The following is a 24,944-nucleotide window of genomic DNA, read 5'->3' as shown; positions in this document are numbered from 1 at the left end:
AGTTCCTTTGCTTTCAGTTTTTAAAACCAGCCTCTGCTCTTACCTTCTACCACCCTCACTCCAAGATCCAAAAAGACAATACCTGTAATATAGCTGGTATACCACTTCCCATGTGAAAATTCAGAATCACAAACAAATATATGTGCCTACACATAGACAAACATATTCACATAAATGCAGGCCATAACTTGCAACTTGTGTACTCATTTCCACCTGTGCAAAGAGGACAAAACAAATCAGAATGGTAGCATTTTACACCAATTTGTGCAGGTGTAAGTGACTACACAAAGTGAAAGGCAGTGGAGAATCAACACCACAGGCTCCTCCCCAAACATTCATGCACAAACTCTATGAATATTCCCACATAAGTGAATATGAATGGGGGCAAACATAATCAGCCCAAATTGCAATTTGTTTCCTCCTCCTTCAATCTTAAATAAAGTGGAATTTCTTGCTTCCATATTAAAAGAAAGCAAGTTTCAAATGACCAATTTTATTGCCAAAAAAAACTAGGTACTGAAACTGAGGAAAGAAGCAAAATTTTCTGATTAAGTATGGCAAACTGTAGAACATTCCAGTATTTGATATAGTTGTAGCTAGATCAAAACAAACAGCACACATCTTGGATTGTCTATCAGGCCAATAATTCTTGTGAAGGGAAGTGGGTCTCCTGTACTGACAGCTTTTCTTGAAAACATCATGTGAAAAAGCAGTGGAAATATATAGTTTGTGTATCTAAGTAAATCCCATGAAAGTGTCCAATGACAAAGTGAAATTATTTTTTAAAATGTAATTTATCAGAAATCTGCTGGGAGAAACTTATGTTCCTGATTCCTTATTTGCTTAGTTATAAGGCCCCCTGCTCTAAAGTAAGCACCTATCAACTGACTGACAACTTAGCTTTCAATCTTGGTTTCAAAGAGTTGCAGCTTTTTTCAGAGTAACTCAGGTGAATTCACTGGGAAAAAAATCAGCTAATAATTTGAGTGCAACTCTTAATGTGCCCGTACAAAAAGTTAGTGAGCTGTGCATCAAGTATCACTCTGATGTTACATAGAGATTCCACCTGAACAATGTCTTTCATTAATAAATATACCCATGACACAACAGCTCCCAAATTTTGTCTACCGTTAAAATTAAGTCCAAAATGTTCTAAAATGGCGTTTGTTTACGAGGGCAAAATTTTGTGTCTGCAAATAACTGTGCCTGCATTTTTGCATCTCTAATCACTGTGGATGCCAACATGAGTATTCATGCACTGCTACCTGCAGTGCAATTTGCATTTTTCACTCTGACTTTTCCTTAATAGGCCATGTAATATTTATAAGGTGTGGAATTTGTAGAGACAGAAGCAAATGTATTTGCAGTAATTATCAGCAGCAATTTTTCATTTTATTTACTCTAATGAATCTAGTTATGGTTATAAGCATAATATAGTACATATCATATTTGTTTACATTGAGATTATAATTAATTAAAATAATAATTAAACGATTAAATATTTAAAATGGTATTTTTCATCAAAGGATCTCAAAGTGGTTTACAAAGGTGGGTACAGTAAGTTTTACCCCCATTTTATGGATGTGGACACTGAGGTATAGAGAGATTAAGAGGTTCACATAAAGTCACACACTGAGTCAATGGTAGAGCTGGGAACCAAACCTACATCTCCTGGTTCCCACTCTTTTGAACTCTAAACCATAGACAATAATGCTTCTAACAGGTGAGATGCTGCTTTATGTACAACCTACGCTTGGCTGATTTTTCGGCTACATCCCCACTCTACCATCCTTTCAGCATGCATTCACTTATACAACATTTATGTCACCCTCAATCTTTGAACCATTGTGTGTAGATACAAGTCAATTTTAGACAGCCATTCATGTTAGTAACAATTTATTTACGGACTTTTATCTAGTACCAAAAATCCAATGTACTATGGCGTCATTTAGAATTGTTTGTGGGCACCTAGGCCTTCTAAGTACAAATTCCTGCCATATTACAGGATTTAGAATTTGAGAGACCAGCTCAAACACTGAGGAAAATGTCTAGCTACTAAAAAGTTCCACTTTCATCTTTTCATGCAATACTGCAAAACACTATTGTGCCACAGGCAATAAACCTCTTTGATTGTGGATTAAAACAGATTATTTGGGTCTCTTAAGAGTGATGAGTGAAAATTTGAAGCCAGCTAGCATATCTAAGAAGAAATAGTTAAAAGGCTCTTCTGAATCAACTATAATCCCGTAATCTCAGTTCTCCTCTGTAAAATAAAAAGGAAAAGGCATCTTTCTCATTTCAATCTAGTAAAACAAAATGAAACCCTGATTTCTATATTTTGGATAAGAACTAACATTTTCTGAGACACACAGAACCTCAATTAGTAATCTGTGTATGATGTTTCCTTGACATTCTAATCTCTGTAGCTCAGTTGGCTAGATTGTACATATTCAGTATAATTGAAAAACTGTGTTTAATGAAGATATATTTCTAACACACTTGTTTTACTACAGGACAGGGGATGTAATTACATTTACTGCTTAACAATAGACTATCCTTACAATTCAGGCACTAATAAAAGTATGCCCTTTGTTCTCTTTATAGTGGGCAGATGTAGCTGATCCTAAATTTGACCTGCTATATATCCAGTGTCTGCTTTAAATAGAGGGAAGATAAAACAGTGAATTGAATATATTATGTGTGAACAGTAGTATATATTAAATGTGAATGTACAGTACTGTACATTCTGTCTGGCTAGTATTAGAGTTAAAACTGTGTATAATCAATTTGGTGAGAAAATATTCTCTTGGCCCCAGCTTTCATTCTGACACTTGCACAGTCTTCTCACCACTATACCATCCCACATCAGAGCAATATGACCACACATTTTCAGTGTGAGCCTCTTATTGTTAAGGCAATGCTTTAGTCACAGGTATTTTTAGTAAAAGTCACGGACAGGTCATGGGCAGTGTCATAAATATAAAGGGAAGGGTAACCATCTTTCTGTATACAGAACTATAAAATCCCTCCTGTCCAGAGGCAAAACCGCTTCACCTGTAAAGGATTAAGAAGCTAAGATAACCTCGCTGGCTCCTGACCAAAATGACCAATGAGGAGAGAAGATACTTTCAAAGCTGGAGGGGCGGGGGAACAAAGGATCTGTCTATCTGTTTGATGCTTTTGTCGAGAACAGATCAGGAATGCTCTTCAGAACTCCTGTAAAAAGCTAGTAAGCAATCTAGCTAGAAATGCATTACATTTTCTTTTGTTTAAGGCTGGTAAAATAGCTGTGCTGAATGGAATGTATATTCCTGTTTTTGTGTCTTTTTGTAACTTAAGGTTTTCCCTAGGGGGATTCTCTATGTTTTGAATCTGATTACCCTGTAAGGTATTTACCATCCTGATTTTACAGAGGTGATTCTTTTACTTTTTCTTTAATTAAAATTCTTCTTTTAAGATCCTGATTGCTTTTTCATTGTTCTTAAGATCCAAGGGTTTGGGTCTGTGTTCACCTGTACAAATTGGTAAGGATTTTTATCAAGCCTTCCCCAGGAAAGGGGGTGTAGGGCTTGGGGGGATATTTTGGGAGGAAGACGTCTCCAAGTGGGCTCTTTCCCTGTTCTTTGTTTAACACGCTTGGTGGTAGCAGATCAGGGTTCAAGGACAAGGCAAAGTTTGTACCTTGAGGAAGTTTTTAACCTAAGCTGGTAAGAATAAGCTTAGAGGGTCTTTCATGCAGGTCCCCACATCTGTACCCTAGAGTTCAGAGTGGGGAAGGAACCTTGACAGGCAGTAAACAAAAATTCATGGCCTGTGACCTGTCCATGATTTTTACTAAAAATACCTGTGACTAAAACTTGGGCGGGGGGGGGGCGGTTGCCCGGGTGCTCCATGCGTGCTGGGGCATTGAGTTGCACATCTACTACAGACAGGAACTTAATCAGGTCAAGTAGGAATGCGTGGTACACTGGAGTGACATTCACACCAAAGCAAGCCCCAGCTCAGGGTTCACATACAAATCGGTGGGAGATCTTCAGGTCAGGTGCAAATAATACAGCCCCACCAAAGCTGCAATCCACCACTGCTCTATGTTTAATTGTAAGCCTGGCTGGAGACAACTTTGTCAATATACTCCCTGCAGTGTCATCCTTTCATCAGTTGTATGAACAAAGGGGCCTCTCCCTTAATTTATTACTTTTTATGATTTATCAACTAATGAATTTATATTCAGCAACATGAACTCAATGGCAGGATCCACATCTGCCAACACTGTGCTCCAGACGTCAAACAGATGTTGAACCCTGATCGAGACTTGTGCCTACTACATGATTTTTTCTACCTTGTCTTCCTATTATCCCCAGCACAGGGATTGAAGTACCCACCCTCCACAAATGAACCTTCATACTCCCACCAACCCTTTTGGCTGTGATTATCAAAGGGATGCAGCAACTGTAGTTTGATACTGTAAGTTTGAACAAGTCAAATGGAAGGCAGATTGAGGCTCCCGTGTTCTTGATTCTTCTCTTGCATTCACCCATGACAGAGACTTAGGGAGGGACACCAAGCAGGTAAAACCAACCTCAACTTTCACCCTGATTAGAGGGCTTGATTGTTTTTGCCCACTAGTGTAAACAGCCACCCCAAACTCACTCTCCCTTAATACTGTAGAGATCTTAATCTATCCGTTAATAGTCTATTTGGCTAGCTGGTGGTCCAGCCTGTGCTGAAAATACAGAAAATCACTGTTCGTGACAAATAAAAAGAAATTGCTTTTCAGAAGCTGGAAGGGCATTCACAATTGCTCCCCTGGTTTGCACTGCAACATTTCTAAATGCATTTAACCCCCCCCTTTTTTTTTACATAAGTGGAAAAGCAACAGGTGAAATATGTACAATAAGTAATGTTATGCCAGAGATACATCACAAATTAATGAAGAGCTGGGAACATGGCCTACTGTGAATCTTCCTTGAGATGCACAATATGTCTGTTGTAAACAAGGCATTATTTTTCATAACCATATGTTCTTTTAAATGTTCATGTGCAATATGAGATGGAGGAAACGTTAGGTGTTGAAAAAACAGGCCATCCTAACTACAGGACAGATGAAAGTCATGGAAAATTCTGCTTGTTCGCTACTATTCTTCTCAAAACACCCTCATTATTTGTTGGTCTCTTATTCACTCAGCTACTGTAAATGAGAATAGTGCAAACTCATGCAGTGCAAATTTACTCTTCAGAAATACATTTCTAATTGTAGGGAACAAAAGAAACTCTTCTCAAAAGAATAAGAGAATGAACCTTACCGGCATAAAGGAACAGCATCTTTGATGATACAAGTTCCTCCGTTTTTGCAATATCCTTCTGGACAATCTAGGAAAATGTAAGTAAACAAAGGTAACTAGATTAAGGAAGATGTAATAGACATTAGTCCGTTCCTCCTGCCAATGTAAGATTTTTTTACCTACATCAGATCTTCTACAATTTGATTTTCGGAGGTGCTGAATACTCACAGCTCTCATTTAGTATATCTGGTGTTTTGGGTGCTGAGCATTTCTGAAGACCAGCACTGTAGGTCCTGATTCAGTAACACACTTGGTCACATGCCTATCCTAAGCATATTAGTATCTCCACCGAAGTCAATAGCACTACTTGTGCTTAAAGTAATTCCTACGCTTTGCTGGGTCCAGGCCCTAGTGATTTCTCAGGTCAAATTTTACATGACTCTCATAGTGGGGCTTTTGTCATTCATTGAAACCTTCAGATATTACAATATGAAGATTCCCAACACTATACAATAGAGCAGTGGTTCTTAACCTAGGGTGCACGTGGGGGTGCAAGATGCCCTTTCTGGAGATGCGAGACATGCCAGATTTTTTTAGAAGGTAAATCATCAAAAACACAAATTAAGCACAGGCACGTAAGTACAACTACTTTGTTTCATAAAACCTATGTATTTATTAACATTATATATATTTTAATGATTACTGTAACACACAAACAAAAACTATATCTAGGTTTAAAGAACTGACCTACTTCAACAATTTTTGATAAGGGGTGTGAGAACATATTTTGAGAACCAAAGGGGTGCAGTAAAGGTTAAGAACCACTGCAATAGAGAAAAGAGTTAGTTTAGAGTGCTGAACTTCCTCGACTGATTTAGTGCCTATGTCTGATATTCTTATTAATAGTTTAAATGTAAGGATGAGATAAGAACAGATGTTCACCATCTGCTGTGTGACCAGTCTTTTCATTAAAGACTTTTCATAGATATATGTTCATACAGCTTGAGGGAAATCAGTCTTAATAGAATAAGATGTTTAAGAAGAAAGACTTGCCAAGCCAAGTGTTGTTATGGACGTTCACCACACCTTGGGTATTTGGTGGGCATGAGATCAACCTAAGTTCACATATATTTTAGCATTTACAGATTTAATTTTAAAAAATATTCATTCACAAAAAAGCCCCAAATAAACCAAAAACAAAACCCAAAGGTTTTAATAGTAACAAAATAATTTTTACAAATGTTTGTTATTAGTTCCTTTTAAGAATATCTGTCTTGTTTTATTTACTATTTTATTACCACTGAATAGTCTTCCACATTATAGTTATATAATTACAGCAGGGCGGTACATGCTCCTCTAAACTTTCAAAACATTCTGTTGGAGTTTATACCCATGGCAATATCTATAGCAGTAAAAATATTTAGGCTGCTATCCTGCAACTCTAGGCACATGCAAAACTTTACTTTAAGTGAGCAGCCTCATGAACTTCAATGGGGCTAGTCTCTGGAGTAAAGTAAAGTATGTGACTAAGTTTTGCAGAATCAGAGGCAAAATTATTACTTACTGGTATGCACATGAATTCTGTTGGCCTCCTTATCTGAGTAAAGTTACATGCATGCCTAAGACCCTGATCCTGCAAAGATTTGTACATGAGCTTCACTTTACACATTGTGACTAGTTCCACTGAAGTTTGCAGGATTCAGCTCTTAATGACAGAACTTCCATTAACAACAATGGCAGTGGCTCATTGCTTTGAAAATGTATCCCAAAACAACAATGATCTCCTGAGGTCCCTTCCAACCCTGATATTCTATGATTCTATTAATAGAAACTAGATGGCATAATCTGAACAATAAGAAAGTCATTGGTCAGATAACACAGTTGCAATTTTATGAGACTGAACAAGTTATTATAACCCCCACCATTGTCCTGATCCTGCAATTGGCTGGGCATGGTATGTGGCATGGCTACACTCCAACACCTATGTGGTGCCTTGCCTGGACACAGGGGTCTATTGGTGTTAGAATCAATGGCAGGATTTGGGCCATCTTCCTGGAATGGGGGAAAATGTATGACCAAATTCACTGCTGCATCGAGTCAGATAAAAGAAATAGTATGGGCTGTTTGCTGGAGAAAAATAAAAGAAAAAATATCAGATTAGTTATTCCATTCAGATACCGGAATTTCCAGCAAGATAGTGTGGGAAGCAAATTATTTAAAAGATATGCCACCTGAAAAGCAGTAGAAGGCCCTTTTTTACCTCTATTCACATTTACTGCTTTATGTTTACCATCTCACAATCCTCTACATTTAACTGAATATTGAATATACTCCCTTGCATTTATAACATTCACTCAAAACATTAAAAAATTACCAACGATAGATGACAACATCTATTTACCAAGCATTTTATATTAACTGTGAATTTTTCATGGTAAAATATTACTCTTTCATATAATAAAACATAATATAACTTATATTTCTGGTCTAATTCTTTTCCAGTTGCTCCCCCAGAAGTCAGTAAATGCTTCGTATTAACATCTGGGCACAGAATATAGCTTTATGGATACCTTGTGAGTTAAACACTTTGTATAATATAACAAAATGTGTGTTCTAAAGATGATTTTCATTAGATATACTGCATTTCCTATTTTTATCCATTATTTTTCTGTTGTACTAAAAATATTAGGCTTTGCAATATTTTTATTATGCTAAGATGCATTCTCTATTTCCTGTTTTAGGCCCCAGTCCTGCACGTGCATTGTGCTTAACTTTAAGCACATTAGAAATCCCAGGGACCTCCAAATGTTCAATTCACTTTACTGGGACTACTTGCATAATTAAAATTAAGCCTATATGTTTTCAGGATAGAGGTTTTACTGCCATTCAATATATATATACCAAGAAATATCCCCACTTCAAACAGTCACCATTTTTTCAATTTTTCCCCCCACTCTCCTCTCTATACAAATAACATAATGTTTCAAATTTATCCCTCATGTAATCTGACTGAGCTTCAGCAGGATGATTCAGTCAATATTGTGCACCATTTGCAGGTTAAATAAAAAAACTCTATATATTTCTATTGAAATGATATTTTGATGTGAAACCGACTACCTGAACAGCTGGATTCATCAAGACTGAAATCAAAGCAGTCTGCAATACCATCACAGCGCTTGGAGACTGGAATACATGTATTAGTTGATGCACACAACAAAGAACCATTGAAGCAGTCCTTTGTGGCTGGAACAAAGTAACAAGATGACACGGTCAGACACATTTCCTTTATTCATTGATAAAACACTACTGGAAAACTATAGCAGCTTATTTGTGTCAGAGTACATAAATCTGGATCGGCATTTCCATTATAAACTTCCATTTCAGAGGTGTACAACTTAGACATTAAAAAAGACAGCTTAGGTTGCCGAATCAAGCTTTTACCATGTTCAAATTCTGGGAGGGGGTGTTTATATTTGATATGTTGTTGGTCGAATAAGGTGCAATGCTTAATGAAAATCCACAATCAGACATCAGAAAAGATAATCACCCTGCCTAGATAACTCAGTTATAAAGATAACTGAATTAATTCTTAAACATAGAACAGAAAATTTCTGTAAATGTATCCCATTTTGTTTCTAGAAGCTAAACACTATATATCGTTGATGTAACAAAAGGGGAGTAAGGCTACATTAAAAATCTAAACCTACAGACATTTGTCATGTTGTAGCATTCAGTTATATTCTCTAAACTCATCTAAAGGAATTATAGAGGGGAAATCTTGACAGAATCACATAAGCCTCCAGGTAATTCATTATGGCATCACGGATTCTATAAGATGTACCCAGTGGTTCTGCATTCTGTCCAAGAATCTAACAGCATTTTGTCACTTTGAGAAATATTCCAGCTAATGAAATGTTCTGTGGTACTGTCCCTGAGCCATTATTTCTGAACATCTTGGTTTAAGGGACTGTGAGCTAAATTCTTCTCTCCATTATGCTTGCGTAAACCAGGAGTAACACTCTGTTTTCACTTGAGTTAGACATATCACCAGTGTAACTGAGCAGAGTTTGGCCCAGATTTTAAATTTATAACAAGCATGAGAGAATTTAGGAATATTTTAAGTACTCTAAATGACTGGATTACACCGAGCCAAAAGAAAACGCTGAATATAAAATACTGCACTTCAACCTTGCAATACGAATATTACATCAGATCCTGCCAACTCTTGCTAATGAAGGCATTCTCTCAGATGACAAGTAGACTCCTAGGACTAAAGGTTCACAGGATCAGGTCCATAAATCTTACACACTGCCAATTTGCCAAGGACTATAAATATATATGAAATTACTAGTCACTTTAGGAAATATTGGCTAGTTTTCCTCCTTTTGCATACATCATAGGGATCAGGTTTCAGAGTAGCAGCTGTGTTAGTCTGTATTCGCAAAAAGAAAAGGAGTACTTGTGGCACCTTAGAGACTAACCAATTTATTTGAGCATAAGCTTTCGTGAGCTATAGCTCACTTCATCGGATGCATTCAGTGGAAAATACTTGTAGCTTGTGTCATTTGCACACAAATACAAGTTTGTGCATATAACTGCAGTAAGCAATAAATGCATCCAAAATCAGGGGTGAAATTGCATACAGCCCTGAGAATTTGATATGTAAAAACTCAAGTCTTTAACTTCAGCAATTTCACTTATATCTCTTAGACCTTTTGTATGATTTTTCTTACCCACCTATTTTAAAGAAGCTCCATGTAAGGATACATGTAGTATTGCTTATGTTGTTTAATGTACACCATGATAAACATAGGAATTCTGTACCTGGGCTACATTTAAGTTGTGCTCAGCTCAGCTTGTGTTGCGGAGACAAATGTGGCATAGAGCCACTTCTACTTTCCCCAGTCTTGGGACTGGCTCTCCGCTAGACTGATACCATAGGGTAAAATAGAGAAATCTCTGGCCTGCTTCTCTGCTTTGTGCTGGCTGTCATTAGTCCCAAGGACTGTTTAAGTAGCTGGCGATTGTTGGGGCATAGAGATGCCCTGAACATGCCCTTTTCTCCCCAGTTTACCACTTCTCCACCCCCTACCCCTGTACCGGGGAGGGCGATGAAGAAGTTGCTTGAGTGGCTCTGCCCCACCCTAACATTCCCCTTCCAGAGGTTGGATCTCCTTCATGACTGCATTGCACCACTGCAGTGGGTGTTAAGAAAGGGAATATGGCTAAGCTATCAATGCAGCAGTAACTAACTTTTAGAATTTTCTGACTTTTTAACATTGATATTTCTACTTTAATATTACATTAATGCTTTGGATTCAGTCAATACACTCGGTCATTCACACAGCTACAAAGGACTCCAGCAGAGTGATAATTAAATGTCATGAGAGACCACCATGTGTTTTAAGGATGCGGATGCCAAATGCAGGGATTAAAATGGGAGCAAATGGGTACAAATACTCAGGTTTGCATCCATAATTCATTCCGTAAGTGCAAATTAAGTGTGTAAAAAGAAAAGAAAGAAAGAAACTTTTTGAAAATGTATGATTTTAAGATTTGTCATGTCTTTGGAAGTTCATAGGTGCACACCACAAATCCATTTTATTGCACTGTAGCGAAATGAGAAATCATTTCTTATTCATTGCTGTTAGCAGTTAAGTCAGATTCTACTGGAGGCATGTGGAAAGTAATGCATACACCCCTCGGGTCTTTATGTTTATTTTATACCCTTTCCATTTTAGATCATGCAATTTACAAAAAAAAAAAAAAAAAAAAAAAGCTGGTGAGATAAAGAGCTCTTTCCTAAATTTAGGAGTGACAGAAGGGCTAGCTAAGCAGAGCATTTGTAAAGGCAGCATAACTTGAAGCTTCTGTTGTAAAGAGCAGCAAGAAATAAAATCCACCAAATTAATAGATCTAATACAACATTAACATGACACTGCACAAGCAAACTGTTCAGTGACCGATGCAGGAAATTTCTTTCTACATAAATCTTTAAATCATACATGGCAACATTTTTGTGGTGGTGATGGTGGTTGTAGTAGAGATGTGACTAATGCGTTTGTGTTTGTTTCTCTTTGCTGTGGCCTCTTTCAGGATTTATACTTTATCTCTAAAGAACACATTTTGCCAACCTGTCTCCATCCTGGGAGATGATGCTATCACTTGATACAATCTGGGACTGAAACAGGATGAGCATTTTGTGGCTTTCTGTTCATACATCCAGGTAAATGAAATTATGAAGGGAAATAGTACACGTGAAATGAGAGGAGAACAGGGCCTGATCCAAAGCCTACTGAAGTTGATGGGAGTCTTTCCATTGACTTCAATGCTTTGGGTGAAGCCTTTCAAAAAGAGTAGCAAAGCAATTTCATTGAAAAGGACAGAACTATGGTTGGTCTTTGGAAGGAGCTGATAAAAGAGAATTAAATGGACAGTGGGGGGAGCAGAAAAAATGTTTACTATTTTGTTAAAAATGATCTAACCTAAAAGAATGACTCTGGTAGTCATCAAAGCTTAACTGCACTCTGATATGTTCATTTATGCTGAGGAAAACAAATTTAAATTCAGAAAAATCACAAAGATCTTCTAAGAAAACATCATCTGACCTGTGTTATTACGTTACATACAGAGTGTGATTACTAGCACAACACTCACTTTTTTTACAGAACGTGCAAAAATTCCAGTAAAGTAAACTGAGTTTGTAAGATAGGTGTTTCCTTTTCCCCCTTCTGCTTTTCCTCTGCTGACAAATGTTCATGCTATCTGACATGCCAAAAGTAGACAGCAAGAGAAGATGAATGCTGCAAAGCCCTCAAAGCATACTAACAGCAAAGAGAGAAAAGTCTGCACAATAGTAACCACCCTGCAGTTCAGTTCCAAAGCATCACCAGCCTCAATTGTGATCTTGAGAGAGGGAATGTCAACTGTCATGGCAGTGTTATACTGTCAGCTATCATATTGTAGGCATAAAACTATCAGACTTTTGGAGCAGGGATGTGATAGTAGGTTTGAATAAGTTTCCAATCCACCCAAAATTCCTGGGTTTAAGATCTCAGCATCAAACTGTTTGTTCTTTGAATATGCCAGGAATTACTTTGCCTCCCTCCCAAGATGTAGCTTTAAGATTGAAAGATACAGAAGTAATATTTCAAGAGCATTGGAACTAGTAGTGGGAGACATGTGTGATCCCTGGAGCACACAACTGGCCTGGTGGACTGGAGTTAGGATCTTAGCCTTAGGACATAATGAGATAATCTAGAGAATATAGGGGACCAGCCTAGGGCAGAAAGAGGTGGCTGAGTATTGAAAACGGGGACTTTTGACACAGCCAGACTTTGGATCCCTTGAAGTAGGTAATGGTCTAAAGACAGAAACATCCTGGAGCTTGTGCTTTCATTGATTCAATTTCAGAATTTTCTACAAAAACACAGAGCTCAATTTTCAGCTCAGATTCACAGGAAAGTTCTTCCACATAGTTTGTAAAATCAACTGCTGAACACCTCTTGCATCGATTGTGTTAGATACAGTATGCGATTGTCTGAATGGATAACATGTATCAACAGAGACGACTGAAAAATCAAATTTCCATCCAGCGGGAAAATCTGATATTGCAATATGTGTTTTCATATTGAAATGAAACATTTGGTTTTAGCTTATCAACCTGGAATGAAACATTTTGGGTTGGGCAGCATTAATCTCTGTGTCAGCCTGAGCTGCTGTAGTGCCCCCTGGGAGTTGGAGTTCCAGGTCCCTCATGCTTTCATTCTCCCCAAGGACACAGGTTGCTGCTACTATAGCACCAGAGTTGCTTTTGAAACTCTAGTGAGGTCAGGAGTGTTCCCTGGAACACTGAACTGGCAGAATCGCAAAGCAATGCAGCTGAGTGATCTAAGAACAAAACCAGAAATGCTTCCAGTTATGTATATTAACAGAAGTACCATACAGTCATTTAAAAACATTTGTCACCATGGTTACTCTGTGGAGCAGTACAGTATTATGGGCTGCACTCCCTCCCTGCTTGATTAATAAAATAAAATCCTTTTATATGCCTTAACATATTAAATAAAATCTCTGTGTGGTCCATTTCCAATATGTGCACTATCCATGTTGACTCGGAACTCCCTCAGAATAGCTATCCAGTTCTGGAAACCCATTCATCATTGCTCTTTGTTTAGCACCAGACCCATCAGCAGTATTTTAGATTTAAGGAAGATCTCCTCCACCTTGTTGGACCTTGCAAAATGGCAGCCTCCTAGGATGCTCTGTTTCAGCCACGCAGTTTAATTAACACAGTAACTCCTTGCTTAACGTTGTAGTTATGTTCCTGGAAAATGCTACTTTAAGCAAAACGATGTTAATTTCCTCATGAATGCAATGGGGGGGTTACGTTCCAGGGAAATTTTTTTCAAGAGACAAAAGACTATATTTTATATATATATTGTGACAGTGTCAGGCCAGATGGCTACAAGAGAGTGGTCGAAGGTAGATACATTAGTTCCAGGTTAAGCAGGTCCCTTTTCCCTGGGTAAGATAACAGGGACTATTCCAGAACACTCAGGAACGTTCTAGAACTAATTAAGGCAGGCAGGCTAATTAGGACACCTGTAGCCAATTGGGAAGCTGCTCGAATTAATTGAGGCTAATCAGAACACCTGGTTTAAAAAGGCTGTCACTCCAGTTAGTGAGGTGTGCATGTAAGGAGCTGGGAGTGAGAGGTCATGCTGCTGGAGGACTGAGGAGTACAAGCTTTAACAGACATCAGGAGGAAGGTCCTGTGGTGAGGACAAAGGTGGTGTTGGAAGGAAGCCATGGGGAAGTAGCCCAGGGAGACGTAGCTGTTGCACAGCTGTTCCAGAAGGCATTCTAGACAGCTGCAGTCCACAGAGCCCTGGGCTGGAACCCGGGGTAGAGGGCGGGCCTGGGTTCCCCCCAAACCTCCGAACCCCTGACCCAACACAGGAGCTTCCACCAGAGGTGAAGGTCTCTGAGCTGGTCCCCAACCCACATGGTGGATCAGCAGAAACTGCGGGGATTGTTCTTACTCTTTTTTCCCCATGCTGGCCAGTGATGAGGTTATCTGAGTGAACAGCATATTTGAGCCATGAAAGTGGCCAAACTGAGGGCTGCTGTGAATCTCTGAGGCGAGCAAAATCTACCAATAAGCGCAGGACACACCAAGGTAGAGGAGGAACTTTGTCACTATATATATATATATATATATACAGTATAAGTTTTAAACAATGTAATACTGTACACAGCAATGATAATTATGAAGCTTGGTTGAGGTGGTGGAGTCAGAGGATGGAAGAGAGTGGGATATTTTCCAGGGAATGCATTACTGCTAAATGATGAACTAGCACTCAGCTGAGCCATCGAGGGATAACACATTGTTGTTAATGTAGCCTCATACTCTACAAGGCAGCAAGAATGTAGGGACAGGAGACAGAATGGCAGAGAGAGAAAGAGACACACACACTGTGTGTGTGTGTGTGTGTGTGTGTGTGTGTGTGTGTTAGAGAGAGAGAGAGAGAGATGTGCATTGGTACTTTAAGTACGCTGACTCCACTCTACGTACACTGCCTTTTTAAGTAGATCAGCAAGTTGAGACAGCAGCTGCTGCCAGCAAGCTCCCTCCATCCTGGGCTCTATCTGTCCCCTGCCTGCTCTGTGGAGATGGCATGATGGGGTAAAGGAGCAGGGGGGAGGGGGACACCCTGACATTAGCACCCTTCTCCCCTCGCCCCCCTTGCACAGCAAGCAGGAGGCTCCTGGGAGTAGCTCCAAGGCAGAGGGCAGGAGCAGCACGTGGCAGTGGGGGGAGGGACAGCTGAACTGCCCAGAAATTGACAACCTGCTGGGCGGCTACTGCACAGGGAATTTAGGGGAGCAGGGAGCTGATAGGGGGGCTGCCGGTCCACCCTGGTTCCAAGCCCCCACCAGCTGGCTGCAACAGGCTGCTCTTTCTGCAAGCAGTGGACAAAGCAGGCGGCTGCCAAACAACATTATAAAGGAGCATTGCACAACTTTAAACGAGCATGTTCCCTAAATGATCAGCAACGTAACAAGGAAACAACGTTAACCAGGATGATTTTAAGTGAGGAGTTACTGCACTGTAACAGTACCAACCACTGGCTGTAGATGCTTCCTAGCTGCCGCTTCCTTCAATTACTTGCACAGAAGTTTTCTATCTTCTCTCATTTTGCTCTCTACAGTATCTCTTCCATGCCATGTCCCACTGCACCGTCCCAGACTTTTCTTCTCTATAGATCATCCCTCTGGAAAGGATGCTCTCCCTCTCCCTGTTCTACCATCACATTTCCTGTTGGGTATTTCCTTGCACACCTTGAGGCAGCTACAGTGGAGGACATAGACTCCAATACTGTCCCTGCCTTAGAAACACTAGATGTACCTGCATGTAACACCAGATAGGAGCAACATCCCTCCTCAAACAGTTAGCAGGCAACACCCAGGCTCTCCAGAACAAATACCACCTAGCTGCCGAGGGGATATGGCTCTTACAGAGAAAGAAATGGAAGATACCGTGGGAGTGAGGAATGAAACATATGGGTCCCTGCTCTACCCCACTAGTCCTTCACTGGACCCATGATATCCATTCTCCATGGACCTGACCATGGGGACAGCAGTGTGGGGAATGAGGAGGAAGAGTGGGTCTGGAATGCTCCCTTTCCACAGGTCTCTCCCCTTTTATGTCACATGCAATTGTTCTTATAGAGTTTTCCTATATTCTGCTCAAGAAATGGATTGGGCATTTGTTCCCCAATTCTGCTTCATTACTTGCCTCTGATTAGTGGTGGGAGGTTTGAACAAGGAGTTAACCACTGATGATCATACCATAAATGATCCTATATGATATGCAGATACAAAAAAAATATGTTCTTGGCTGTGAAATCATACTAAATTCACTGGATTTGGATTTGTTTAGTACAGCTCTATTATACTTTGTCATTTTATGAAAATAAGATAGCATGGATATAACTACATCACTAAATGTAACTTACGACAGTCAGTTTCATCTTCATTAAACTGGCAGTCAGGCATGCCGTCACATCTCAAGAGTGATGGGATACAACCTTTATTTGCACACAGGAACTCTGTTTCCTTGCAAAGCCATGGAGAAGCAGTAGTAGGAATCTCAGTAGGACAATTCATTTCATCAGTTCCATCTGTACAATCCTCTACCCCATTACATTTTACAGCAAGAGGTACACACTGCTGTACATACACACAGGTGAACCGGTCAGTGTTGCATGTTGGAGGTTGGGGTTTGGCTGTTCCTAGACAGGTAAAATAAGACCAAAAAAGGAATATTTATCACATCAGTCTTGAAGTCAGAATATATCCTGACTCCTAGGGATTACTGGGAAGGCAATTCATTTTGCAGATTCAACTCTTCTAATTTGATTAAAAATTATTTATAAACACATTCCACCCTTAGTATAGTATTCACTTTTGAAAAGTCTGTGTATCACCTCCCTGTTTATTTTGTTGCAGCATTTTTCTTGTAGAGCCTAAATGCACCATTTATTTTGATTCTTTTGTTTGTACCTTGTTTGTGCAGGAGGCTTAATACAGAAGGGTTGCTAAAAGTTATCTTTCACCCTGTATTAGAAAAAGGTTTGTAAATATTTTTGGCAGCCATCAACTTATAGTGCTCCTCTTTCAATGGACTTAATGGATTAAAACAATAACAAAGAAGGGTTATATAAGCCTCTAGATCAACAAGAACATTTCACACAGAAAGCTTTTATGTACTCCAGGGTTTACCCTTAGACATCAACAAAATAGCAAGGGGAAAATTTTCACAGGGTAGCTGCAAAGAAAACTATTTTGTTATATCAATGTATTGCTTTGATTCTGAAGCATAGCTTCATTAAATGTGGGAATTAACTCAAAGGAAGGACTGTATAATGGGTTTTCAGGGTACAATTCATCAGCAGCACAAGCAAAAATTGTACAGTTATGTTACCCTTTTGTGATGCCAGCAGTTAGTCAAAAGTTGGGGTCTAATGACTTGTGTTGGTCAAGAGGAGAATTTGACACTGGAGTCAGGTGTTTCTCTGATGCAATCCTGTTTATTTATAAAGAATGTACAAAATCTTGTTTCCCTGAACACAGCATGAATCAAACAGCAGGAGACAGTTTCTTTGGACAGTTCCAGGCCTCTTTTGAGCCAGCACTTAGCCTAAAAGCTCTCTCTTTAAGCTTTTCTCAGAGTCACATTACCAGTGCTTGTTCTAGCTGTATCCTTGCTTTTCTGCTGTTTCTCCTGCTTTTCTTATACAGACAGACACACACACACCTCCACCAGACAATACCCAGTAAAACACCACCACCCACATGTGTCTTGCATGTGCCCATGTTTTGGGTGGGGGCTGTTATTGTTTCAACTATCTGGTTCCAAAAAGGAGCTGAACTATTTAATATGTTTATCAATAATGAAAAGTAGCTCTTACACCACAGTTTCATTGAGGCTTAGCCCAACACATAACATTTGTTTCTAGAGCTGAAAAATACTGGAAACTATTTTCTGTGAATAATACTCAAATGAATTTACTTCAGCATTGCTTGGGCTCCTTTTCGTGTGTGTGTGTGTGTGTGTGTGTGCAAATATATTAGTGCAATAGAGTTTTACTGACACAGATACTCATGGACATTTTAAATCTACACATGTGAGTGTTTGTGCTGGAAGTGCTGGTGTGATCATGCATCATGAAATAGAAGTGCAGTAGAACCTCAGAGTTATGAACATGAAAGTTAAAAACTGACCAGTCAACCACACACCTCATTTGAAACCAGAAGTACGCAATGAGGCATCAGCAGAAACCAAAAAAAAAAAAGAAAGAAAAAAAAAAGCAAATACAGTCTAAATAAATACTAAAAATAAAGGGAAAGCAACATTTTTCTTCTGCATAGTAAAGTTTCAAAGTCGCATTAAGCCAATGTTAAGTTGTAAATGTTTGAAAGAACAATCATAACATTTTGTTCAGAGTTACAAACATTTCAGCGTTATGAACAACCTCCATTCCCAAGGTGTTCATAACTCTGAGGTGCTACTGTAATAACGTGCAACTTATCTGGCCGATCACAACTAATCAACAGTGATTGAATAGACAAATTTGGAAAAAAATCACTATGTTCTTTCAGATTTGAAGAAATTGCAATCATCTTGTGAATACTCTGCAAAGAGAAAGACGGGCTACAGGCTAAATTCTGTGGATAAATAATTTCTTGCAAATTCTGGTCCAGACTCTTTGTTGTACTGAGTTTTTGTTCTGTACAACAGAGAGGGAAGGAGCCAACATGGAAGTTTTTGTGGCTCCCTGATTTTCTAGTGTGTTCTGTTCCAACCAGGGCTCTGGTGGAATTCACAGAAACCTGGAGGTTGCACTAAACTCTGCCAAATGGTAGTGTCTGTTGCATTCTGGTCATGCCCTATGTCTGCTCCCACATATTCCATACACCAGGATTCCTGGAGAGGGTGTCAAAAGGGCCTGATTATGCAGTCTGTGTCCAGTATAACAAAGATCCCCCCATTGGAAAGATGTGTCTGATTTCCAGAGCCTTTGTACTGTGTGAGTGCAAAAGGTACAGATAAGATCAGGCTGGAGAATCTGGCCCTGTATGCTCAATTCTCTTTATATCTAGATGAATGTGCAGCATACCAGTAAGCCCAATGATTTACATTACCACCAACAGCGTTAAAGACACTACATGTCAGACAAACAGTTTTCCCATTAAAGCCAATGGGAATTTTGCCATTGACTTCAACAAGAGAAGAAGCAGGCCTAAATCTGGAAATTCACCTGTGGTGCCAGCTTGTTATATTAAATCAAGTGAATGATGTTACATTCATGAATGATGAGACTTAGCCAACAGGAGTGTAATGTGGGGACACCCATGCAAGTTTTTGTTTGCTCATGGGGGTAGACCCTGTGGACAGCAGCTGTGCTGAAGAAATGATTCCGTCAGAGAGACGACGTGAAATCGTGTGCTACTGCTGCAGTGAAGCAGGGCACCTTGTACGGGAATGTACAAATGAGGCTATACCCTTTTATATTTTCCTTTGTCTTCTGTGCAGCAAGCACTGCCAACTTGTGTGCGACACATTACAGGACCAGGACCTATGACAGTAGAAAGTCTTTATTGATGTACGATTGGCATCTAAAAGAAGCGCTCCACAATTGACAATAAGCACTTCTTTCAAGATCTAACTGCTTTACCATTCAAATAAACAGAATTTATAATATTTTTGTAATAGCCCCATCTAGTGACTTCCAGTAATATTATAGGGAAAAAGAGCTCCCATCCCCTGCCCTGACTCTGCTACTCTAGACACTGACATTTGACTCTAGACACTGAGATTTGAGAAATCTCTGATGATGATGTGGGTCCAGGACAGAAAATGGCCTTCATGCTACAGGCATATTCCGGGCCCCCAGTGTCCTGAGAATGGTGGTGCTGTGATGCTGGATGTGCTATCCTTCATACTCTGGCCATAAGGCATACTTAAAAATAGTCCTCATCAATTGTTTTGACACAGTAAAAATTATAAACTACTGGTTTATGTCAGAATGTCAACATAATCCTCCTACCCAAGATTAGAATGATGAATTAACTTTTTAAAGAAAGTTTTCGAGATCTGTGCAATGTCACATGTACGTTCCAATCACTGCTGTTTCAAGCATCTCATTTTAAATACTGTCTCTAGCCATGACTAAAAGTCTTTGTTCTTATTCTGACAGATAACTAGTTTAAGAATTTCATTCTTCTCTTTACCACAATATCTTTGTTGCAAAGATCATATTCACTATTTTTAGCTGTTTTAATTTTAAAAGCAGTATTGGATCCATATATAATTATTAAATAGAAGAAATGAGGTACTCAAATTTTTATGTAATGTTTTACCATATGTTATAACTTGTTTTTTGCTTTACAAATCTATTGTTTTCACTTTATATATCTTCAAAAGGCTCCTAAATAATAGTTATATTTGGCTGATTGATTTTAGGAATTTATTTACATCACATAGTAAATAATTTAAGAGCTCAGACGAGATGATTTAATGGTCCCTTCTGACCTGTAATTTCTTTAAAATATTCATAGAGTTTAACATATTTTAACCTTTTCAATTTTTTTCCTTTTCGTTCTGAATTTGGGCTAGATCATTGTTAATGGAACTACTCAATTTATGTAACTGTGGCAGAATTGGGCCCAGGATGAGGATTTAGTCCAGAGGACACAAATTATGCCCTTTCTTATGCAAAAACCACATTAGTGAAGTCAATGGCTGAATATAGCTCACTCTCTACTGATGCAAACTTTTGTAACTGACATTGTTACAGATCAGGTAATGTTACTGAATCGGATCCAGGTTTCTAATCTCCCCCAGCTTCACGCTCAGAGGTATTTGAATTTGTGGTTCCATTTTGAACTCTATGTCTAGTTTTATATATACTTCTGGCTCATAAAATGCTGATAAATTCAAACATATGGTCCTGATTCAGGAAAGGGCTTAAGAATATGAACAATATCATCCTGCTTCAGTAAAGCATTCACACACATGTATAAATGCTTTGTTGAATTGTGGCTTAACATTTCTGCTTTCCTGACTCCCTCCCTGTAAATCCAAAGCAACACCTCTGATGTCAGTGGAATTTTCTAAATTTATGCCAAATCAAATATGGCTCATGGTCTTTAAGACACAGAAGTAAAATTTGTGCAGACCTGACTTCCATACTACTATGCTGTCTTGTTACCTCCCCTTTTATGTTAACTATTCCACATTTTCTATAACTTTAAATACACTTGGTGAAATTCTGCTCCAAATGACAGCTGATAAAACATCACTGAAGTCCATGGGGCTCCACAATGTGTCCCCCAGAGGGTAACTTGGCCCTAACACAGAAAGTAGGTTATAAATGTTTATATACAGAACAAATGAAATGTTTGTGCTAAGAATATTGAGAATTTATCAAACATTCATTTGTACCTAATTACAAAGGATTCAAACTCTTTGATTAGGACTGGGTAAGTCTGCTGTGTCTAGTAACTAATGCTAAATTGGAATGAAATCCCATTCAACATTGTCATTAACGCAACATTAATTCTTTGCATTCAAAGCTACTATCTATTTCGGTATTTACACCTACATCACTGTAGTATCTGCTACTGACATATTTCATCCTTAATAGTGGGAATATTTAAATTGTTTTCTTAATATTGGGGAGAAAAACTAAAATATTAGGGATGCAGTGAGGTTTCGAATGTAAAATGCACTAATATTGCTGATAGCAAGCTAGTTGAACATCAGACTTTGAGAGCTTCCTTCATAATAAATATCCTGTTTTAGTGAGTTGCATAGTGGCCTATTCCTGTGACAGCTTTAGAACTGACACATACCTATTACATACACATGAGCATTATATACATATTGTGTGTATAGATATGTGTATGTCCGTACATGTAAATACGCACACAAACATTGTATATATTACATACACACACACCGTATATAAGAAGGTGAGACGTGTCTTTCTTCTTCCTCCAAATGTGGAAAAGCTGTTCCCACTCCAAGGCTGAACTCTAATTTTTCCTGGGCCTCAGGAAGGAGTAATTTTGGGGGGGAAATTCCACATTTGAGAGAGAAAAAGGAAATACTTGTGTGGCAGGTCAATTTTTTAAAATTGCATTTGTTTGAAATTTAGAATAAATCTTGAAAGTAGTGGATGGATTAGGGTGAGCTGGGGTCAGACGAGGTGTTCAAAGGAACATGATAAATAAATGTATCATGCAATTTATCACATGGATATCAACTCCATATATAAATTATGCAGTATTAAAAAGGAGACTTTGCAAAAGCTGAGAGAATAGCGGGAAAGCACAGCTATGATAACATCAAGCTAAATATAAATTTTGCATGTTTGTCAAAACCAGAGGTCTTGAGCATAGAAGTAAAACTGACCCATTGGCTTAGTACATCTGAATCTAGTTGTTTTTATAACTGCTTACTTCTGCTTTTGACATGTGGTGCATGCTAGTGTTTTCCTAACAATGCCCACATACAATAAGTAATGCTAAGCAGTTTCATTCAGTTATGAATAGTGGTTTATTTTTGCCCTCAGATGAAGGGCCATGAAGTTTAACTCATGTACTTTCTTGAGAGAATAACTTTTATTGCAACACCTGGAAACCAAACATACAAGCTTTCAAGAGCCAATGTTCGTCCATTTACTTAAGTGCTGACTAATTGTTGAAAAAAATACTTCCCCAGTCACTGAAGGATAGTGACTTGTACTTAGGGCAGTATTATTTGCTACAGCAATGTACTATATTATATACAGTTCATCCACCCATCCAAAAAGGGGTGGGAGTTAAGGAGGGCAGGGAGGGATAATGCTGTACAAAATCATGTATTCCAAACAATATATCATGAGAAAACTTGAACTTCTTCAGTTTAGACTGGATAGTCATTCAGAGCCAGGTCTGGGAGATATTGAGGAATGCATTCAGTATAAGGACATGGAGGGAAAAACAAGCCAACCAAAAACAATTTTACAAGATGTAAAGGGAATATTATCATCAATACTCTGTTTTAATAAGCACTGAAGTGCATTTGGAACTGTACAAATAAGTCCTGCCCCAAAGAACATTGTGCCAGATCTTCAACTGGTATAAATTGTCGTAGCTCCATCGAAGTCTATGAAGCTATGACAATTTACACCTTTTGCATAATACTAAATAATTACATGGATCTGTGTTGTATAATCTGTTTTGTCTTGTACACTGCCATTCATATCTATAATACACACAATGAATATTGAAATTTAAAGGAAGGTTTTAAAAATGTATTTAGCAACCACTTTAGGTGAACATGGTACAATGAAATTCCAATAACAGTCCAAAATCCTCCATGCACCACCTAGCTGTGTTGGGCATAAGGTAGGGTGTACTCTGATCTCAGGCCTGCTACTGCAACCTGTGTGCATGTGGAACTCTCACGGAGGTCAACTGAAATTGTTTGGTGCCTTATAAATAGCAGGATCAAGGCCTGCCAGGCACATGGGTGACATCTCTCCCAGTATGATGTGGGGAAAGCTGCTCCTTTATGCTAGCCAGCAGGCTAGTACAAAACATCAAGATTTAAATACACCTCTTAAACATTTCAGGTTCTAAGTCAGGAAGCACCAAACTGCTTTTCCTTGTCATTGAAAATAAACCTAGCTACATTTTAGAAATCAGCAAACAAGTCTAACTGTTGACTACACTGACCATAGACCACTCTTAAAAAGGAGGCAATTTTTCTGAAAAAATGCTAATGCTATTTTATTACTGAAGTGTCCCTTCCCCCTCTTCCTCCCCACCCCACAGTTCTTCTTGGCAGAGCTAGGGAGTTTGGGGAAGATGATCAGTTAGATAGATCGATTAGATCAGTTAAACATGACAGTCTCTACCAGGTAAGGCCAGACGCACGTTGGCGCAGTGTAAGGAAGTGTATGTGACTGCCACCTTTGTTTTAACTATTCTGTTGATAAACTGATACATTTGATTTTAATCTGTTTAAAATATAGAGAGAAGGGGTGGGGTGGGGAGAAGGGACAAATTGAGAAATTCAGAAGTAGAAAATAATCAAAAAAGAATAAAAAGAAAAACAATGAAGTACAAGACGTCATGAAATAAAGTTAAAAACACATTAAACACTACTGAAAAGCCTACTGTGAGAGAAAACAGACTAAAAAGAGTGAAATGAAAAGGTACAGAAAGATAAAGAAAAAAGGTGTGTAAGAGAAGAGAAAAGGGAAATTTACTGGAGTTCTTTTCTTAAAAAAAGTAACCGTTTTCAAATCTGAAGTTACAGTGTTCTTAAAACGAACAACATGTGCTGGGTCATCATCCGAGATTGCTATAACATGAAATATATGGTAGAATGTGGGTAAAACAGAGCAGGAGATATACAATTCTCTCCACAAGGAGTTCAGTCACAAATATAATGAACTTTTTTTTTTTTTAAATGAGTGTCATCAACATGGAAGCATGTCTTCTGGAATGGTGGCCGAAGCATGAAGGGGCATTCGAATGTTTAGCATATCTGGCTCATAATTACCTTGCAATGCCGGCTACAAAAGTGCCATGCAATCGCCTGTTCTCACTTTCAGGTGACATTGTAAATAAGAAGCGGCCAGCATTTTGTCCCATAAATGTAAACAAACTTGTTTCTCTTAGCAATTGGCTGAACAAGAAGTAGGACTAAGTGGACTTGTAGGCTCAAAAGCTTTACATTGTTTTGGTTTTTTGAGTGCAGATATGTAATAATAAAAAGCGACATTTGTAAGTTGCATGATAAAGAGATTTCAGTTCAGTACTTGTATGAGGGGAATTGAAAAATACTATTTCTTTGTTTATCATTTTTAGAGTGCAAATATTTGTAATAAAAATAATATAGTGAGCACTGCACACTTTGTATTCTGTGTTGTAATTGAAATAAATATATTTGAAAATGTAGAAAAACATCCAAAATATTTAATAAAATTTAATTGTTTTCCATTGTTTAACAGTGCAATTAAAAGTGCGATTCATTATGACTTATTATTTTAATCGCGATTAATTTTTTTGAGTTAATTGCATGAGTTAACTGCGATTAAT

The 24,944-nt window shown here is 38.5% G+C and overlaps 1 protein-coding gene across 1 annotated transcript in view; it reads right to left on the bottom strand.

Moving 5' to 3' along the window:
• MALRD1 (MAM and LDL receptor class A domain containing 1) overlaps positions 1–24,944 on the bottom strand; it is a 478,214-nt gene that overhangs the window by 46,870 nt on the left and 406,400 nt on the right. Inside the window, exons 34-36 of the mRNA XM_037891563.2 lie at positions 16,304–16,579; positions 8,400–8,525; positions 5,304–5,370 (exon numbers count right to left, since the gene is read on the bottom strand). Coding sequence (XP_037747491.1) covers positions 5,304–5,370; positions 8,400–8,525; positions 16,304–16,579 — 469 coding nt within the window. The remainder of the gene's footprint in view (positions 1–5,303; positions 5,371–8,399; positions 8,526–16,303; positions 16,580–24,944) is intronic.

The sequence above is a fragment of the Chelonia mydas genome, chromosome 2 (assembly GCF_015237465.2).
Source record: "Chelonia mydas isolate rCheMyd1 chromosome 2, rCheMyd1.pri.v2, whole genome shotgun sequence".
Lineage (NCBI taxonomy): Eukaryota > Metazoa > Chordata > Testudines > Cheloniidae > Chelonia > Chelonia mydas.
This window is presented reverse-complemented; position numbering and strand designations above follow the sequence as displayed.